Genomic DNA, 6000 nt, shown 5'->3' with positions numbered 1-6000 from the left:
AGCAGCAGCTGTCTAGGAGAAATCTTCAGAAATAAAACAGCATGGTTCTGGGATGCTGTGAAATGTATGGAGTAGTATATGGACTGGGGTTTCCAGCAGATCTCTGGCTCGCTTCTCTCATTTTGAGCTAAAGCACCTCTTCATGTTAGACTGTGACTAAATTTTAAATAGACATTCAAGACAAAGAAAAATAGATTTCTGTGTTTTACCTGTTTTAGGACGGCAAGGATGATAACGTCTTTTTTTTTTTAATGATGTCAGTCATTTTAATTTTGTTGGCCATCCAGGAAGAATTTTAATGGGTCTTTCCTCTCAGCTTTTACTACATTTTTTGCCTTGCTTGCGGGAGACCAGTTGTAATACTGTCATTGGCAAACCAACTTTTTGAGGAGATATAAGAGGCTTGAATTGAAATTAAGGTGAAGAATGCATTATAAAAAGCTGCTGAAGTTTGCATTGTGTCCAGAAGCTTTCTGTTTAAAACCTTCATTGGAGATAAACAGTATCTATTTTTTTCCTCTCTGTTGTTTTTCTCATACAATGTGATCATTTTTACAGGGGATAAAGCTGGCAAAGATGAGGAAAATTGGCTGTGCTCTCCTGGTACTCCAAGCTCTTCTGGCGCCTTTGGATCTTGTTTGTGGAGCGGAGAAAAGTTATCCCATCCTGAACATTGCAGTGATTCTGGGAAGGACCAAGTCTATCACAGAGCGCGATATCAGAGCTCTCTGGACCAGGGAAATGTCAGCAGACCTGACTGTTGATATCAACGTGGTGACCCTTCTGGTGAACCAGACTGACCCTAAGAGCATCATAACACATGTTTGCGACTTGATGTCAGGCACCAAGATCCATGGAGTGGTTTTTGGAGATGATACTGATCAGGAGGCAGTAGCTCAGATTTTGGATTTTATTTCATCTCAGACTTCTATTCCAATTCTTGGAATTCATGGCGGGGCCTCCATGATAATGGCAGATAAGGTAGGAAGATCTATTAAAAGCTTTCGCTAGTCTAATGTACTTCACTGTGGTGGTCTCTGTCATGAATCTCTATCTATCACTACATGCAGTTCAAAAAGGATGCTTCTAATTGTCTCTCTGTACTTTAAAAAAAGATAAATATACCAAGCAGCGTCCTTGTCGATCTCTCATCAAATATTCTGAAATATTTTGGAGTTCGTGCCTGAAACTCAACTTTCTGTCCATTGTAAAAGAAGTCGTAATGAAATTTTACTCTCCAGCACACTGAATGCTGTTCAGTCTAAACTGACTAGCAAATATGATGTACAGCTGTAAAAACAACCTCAAAATACTCAGTCCATAAAATTATTTTAGGGATAAGATGTAAAATTATAAGCAGATATTCTGCGGTGCTTATAAGAAATAGCAAGCGATACACCTGAATATATTTGAGGACAATAGTAGTAATAGGACAATCATCTTAAGCTGGACTTTTGTGATTCACTACAGTCTATAAATTAAGTACTCTTGCAAACTTGAACCAGCTCTTGTATTCACTATATTTGTTAAGTTAGATTTTTTGCTAACTGGATACTTCTAACTACCTACTATAGTTCATGAAAAATTGTTGAACTCTGGAGACAACTCTGGTTGTCTGAACTCTGGAGATAATGACAAGTTGTTTTGTTGGAAAACATCTCTTTATGTAATCTATTGTGAGACTGTAGAATGAGAAAAGTGACTGTTGTACCCAGCTCATGTTCCTTAACATTGTGACAATTTTTAAAAAATCCTTGCTGCTACTGCAGCATTGATCATGTGAAGTGATCAATGCTGTTTCTGAAACAGGTGCTTAGCACCGTGCAGGACTAAGCTCTCTGGCATGGACTGCTGCTGCTTGGCTTGAAAGTCTGAGAGGAGCTCCCACCATGGTGTAAAAGAGGATAGCTGAAGAGGGAGTTCAAGTGTGGGAAGCCACTTACTGGTTTTCCAGCACATAAGGCTTTTAAATGTTAATTGCAACTTATTTCCTGATATTTGCACCCTTTAGGGTTTCCTATTCATTAAATATGGCAGGGGGGTTGGAACTCGATGATCTTCAAGGTCTCTTCCAACCTAAACCATTCTATGATTCTATGAAATATTGTTATTCCTTACAAGTGGCTTTTGAATAGTACTTAAATAGTGAAGAGCTCTCTGAGTCCATCTAAAAATGAAGTGGTCCAGGTACGTTGTTTCATAACTTGAGGGAGGGGAAAAAAAAGCAGGAAAGATGCAATAATTAGTCACAATTGAGGAATCAGCTTTGAACTTTTGAAACTTTTTACCTCCGGGAAAGACTTTTTCTTCTGGGATAAGAGATCTGTCTCTCGCTATTGTGAATGGCCTTCCTTTAAAACTTATGTCATACAAGGGGAGGACAATAAGTGCTGAATTATAGCAGAGATTCTATAACAGTGGTTTTGACATCTTTATTTATATGGAAAGATCATTACTGTCAATGCTACTATCTTAAATGTAATTGCAGTGACCAAGTTAGAGGCATTTATTTCATGTGCTTTTAAATTACTGTACAGATTTACCCATCTTTATAAAGCTGGCTTTATCCGTATTTAGGAATTTTATTCGATGCATATTTTACTCAACTTTCTATGCCAGTATGAGAACATTTGAAGATCCCAGCCAGAGCTGAGTGATGAAACACTGGCAGAAATCCTTACGGAATTGGCTTCACGCTTGGTAGCAGATGCAGGATGTTACTGATACAGATCTATTTTTTACTTTTATGTAGGAGCCTCTAGAAAATGAGGTAGATTGTATTTTTCTTGTCTCAGTAAGTTAATACTATTTTCATTGTATGCTAACATTGTCATTATTATATCACTGTCTTTGATTTTAGGGGTTATCACAGTTAGCTAATAAAACATTTTTGTGCTGAAACTTGGCTTCTAAGATTTCCACTTGGGAAATCAAAATTGTTCTTTTGTGTGTTAAGATGATCTAACAGAGCTGTCTTTAGTAGCTTGAATTGGCTGAAGGAACTGTTTGTTCATGTAACTAGAATTGTAATCTTTAATTTGGGTTTTGCAATGTGCAATGTCTTGCAACTGAGTTTGGAACATCACAGTAATGAGACTTGCATATGTCACTCAATTAACCATTCATTTAGGAATGAATTTCTGGGAGCTGAAGGTGAAATTCTCATTGCTGTCATAAAGGCAAAGGAGATGAAGTCTGAGGGAGAAGGACTGCAAATGTAAAATCTGTCTTCCAAGTCAGTGTCAGGATTTTAGCTGAAACACATGGGTGTTGGCTAAATTGTGAACTCGATCAGTGCTTAAAGTCTTCTGTTTTGTCTCACACATTGAGATGCTGGATATGCAAAGATGCTTGGTCCTAATCCTGCTTGTGGATGTAGATTTCTGGCACTCTAATAAGGCCATTTCATTGATGTCCTTACTGTGTTGTTCTAACAGATATTTTCCTCCTCTGTGGCATTATGCTGGTACGGTGTTTTAGATGACTTACTTCAAAATGACTGTGTGTAGTACCTGCTTATTTGTAGTCTACCGAGCGCAGCTGACACAAAAGTGGCACAACAGTTCAGTGAATTCTGTGCCAGGTGGTTGTTATATGATGCTTAACATCCTTAACGGTCCTAAACATGAACTAAACTGAAGGCGCAGAAATGAGAAGTCATCTATAATGCTCTGTACTGCTAAAGACTTTACTGGAGTGACTCAGAGTAGATAAGCTTACCATATTCTCTATGGCTAAGAAATACTATGTCAATGTGAATCTCACAGGTAGAGCCATGTCTAGGTTTCTAAATATGAGCTATGCCCACATTTGGAGTATGCAGTGATGAATGTAGGGCATACACGCAGACTCAGGACTTCAAAAGCTGTGAACATCTGCTGTGAACAGTGTATAGTTTAGACTGCCTCCTCTGGCCCAGCTGGCTGTACTCTGCTTCAGTTTGGTTAAAGTTTGCCCACACCAGCTGAGGCGATATATTGCTTGATACAGACTACAAAAATTGACCGACATGTGAAGCCAAGAAAACTGGAATGTTTTCTGAATCTAGCTGATCTGCCTTCACCTGACATCTGCTGTCAAAACCCTACCAATAAACCAAGGTGACACTTAAGGTTGTATGGTACCTACCTGATTCCAACTGCGCTGTAGAGATACCCTTTGGACAGTGCTGCATGCTGTGCCTCCAACCGATTTTATGACTGCTGTTGGCAGGAACTCTCCTGCCAATGAACTGCTCCTTGGCTTTGGTCCCCAATTCTGCCACAGGCTTAAAACATATTCAGGTGTGGGATAGTCTACTGAAACAAGATGAGAATTGTGTCTGGGGCATCTGCGCCAACCTGCTGTGCATCCCTTGGAGGATGCTCAAAACAGACTGGTTGTTTATTCATCTGGTATCTGTTGACATTTGAGGGATCTCAAACTGAATGTTACTTAGGAACTGTTTCCCGACTTGAGCACTTGGTTTTAAACTTAATTACGTTTGTTTCACCACATGCTATCATTATATTGATAGTTTTTGTGATACTTTTCTGAAACAGAACATCATGGTTAGTTCTGTGATAGTAATAAAAGATTTGTTTCCTTCACAAGTGGGGAAGAAGCTCCTATGTATTATAAAAACATCCAGGAATACTTAGCGTCTTTGAACCATACTGCTTTTGCATATTGCAAAATTAAGTCTTTCTGACTTCTCATTAGAAATCTTTCTGAAAGACATAACTTGAAGTATTTTGTTGTTGTAGAAGTACTGACAGTTATAATGCATAGCCAAACAGCATTAAAAGTGAGGCTAACTTTCCAGAAGGGCTATTACGAAGCTTCTTGAAACAGCTCTGGAAATGTTATGGAAAATAAATTTTTGCTTTTCCAAAAAATAAGTACTATATATAATTAAATTATTCTTCAATATTCTTTCTGCTGATAATATTGGCAATAAACACTTTGAATTGTTTAGTATAAAATCCTTTTTGCATCTACCACCACCTTCAGCTTTCCTTTTTCTACCCACATCCTCCTCCAAAATAGTAAATATAGAATCATAGAGCAATTGAAGTTAGAAGGGATCATTGGAGGTTTTCTAACCCAACTCTAGCTCAATGACAAGCTAACATCAAAGTTAGATGAGATCGTCCAGTCAGGTTTTGAATATCTCCATGCCTGTAGATACCACAGCCTCTCTGGGCAATCTGTTCTGGTACTTAACCTTTCTCACCATGCAAATATTTTCGATATATCTCATTAGAATTTCCCTCTGTACCATGACCACAGGCTCTTGTTCTTTTGCTGCGAGTCTCTGAGTACAACTCTGTCTCTGTGCTGTTGTAGGCTGTAATTATACCTGTCCTTACCTATCCCTTTTCTGGGGAAAAGAGTTCTCAGCCTTTTCTTGTACCTCCTGTGCTGCAGTCCTTTGGACTCGCTCAGGTATGTTGTATGGGGGAACCCGAAACTGGACAGAGAGGAGTGGAGACGTGGCCTCAGGAGTACCAAAGGGGAATAATCCCTGCCCTCAAGCAGCTGGCTGTGCTGTTGCTGATGCAGCCTGGTTAGGCTTTGTCACCGGAAGGGTGCACTGCTGACTCATGTTCAACTCATCCACTGGGCTCCCCGTGTCCTATAGTGCTGCTGGGATACTTACTAAGACATCCAACCATGAATAAGTAGTGAGGGAAACTGTACATTTAAATCTTGTTCATTCTTTTGGGGGATATTTTTCAGGTATTTTACTGAAATACTTGCAGATGTTTGCATTACCTGTCATTTTCAGCTCATGATAGACATAGCTGGAATTGCTGTTTTTCCTCATTCCTGAGATAAAAAAACCCATACCACACTTGTGCAAACCAGAACTCTTAGCCCAGCCTTGTAACCATGATCAGAGCACGCCTAGACTCCTGGCTCTCTCTGGTGCTGAGAATTTACACTCCCTTATCTGTGTATGACTTCGTAAGCTGCTCTTAAGGTTCCTCTACATGTTAAACTACTTTGCTGTGTGTC

General features: G+C 39.3%; 1 protein-coding gene across 1 annotated transcript in view; it reads left to right on the top strand.

Annotated features, from left to right (window-relative positions):
- Positions 1-576: 576 nt before the first annotated feature.
- GRIN2A (glutamate ionotropic receptor NMDA type subunit 2A) overlaps positions 577-6000 on the top strand; it is a gene marked incomplete at both ends in the record, with an annotated part of 179081 nt that continues 173657 nt past the window's right edge. Inside the window, one exon of the mRNA XM_082490465.1 lies at positions 577-981. Coding sequence (XP_082346591.1) covers positions 577-981 — 405 coding nt within the window. The remainder of the gene's footprint in view (positions 982-6000) is intronic.

This window comes from Vanellus vanellus (assembly GCF_965231255.1).
Source record: "Vanellus vanellus genome assembly, chromosome: 14".
Classification (NCBI taxonomy): Eukaryota; Metazoa; Chordata; class Aves; order Charadriiformes; family Charadriidae; genus Vanellus; species Vanellus vanellus.
This window is presented reverse-complemented; position numbering and strand designations above follow the sequence as displayed.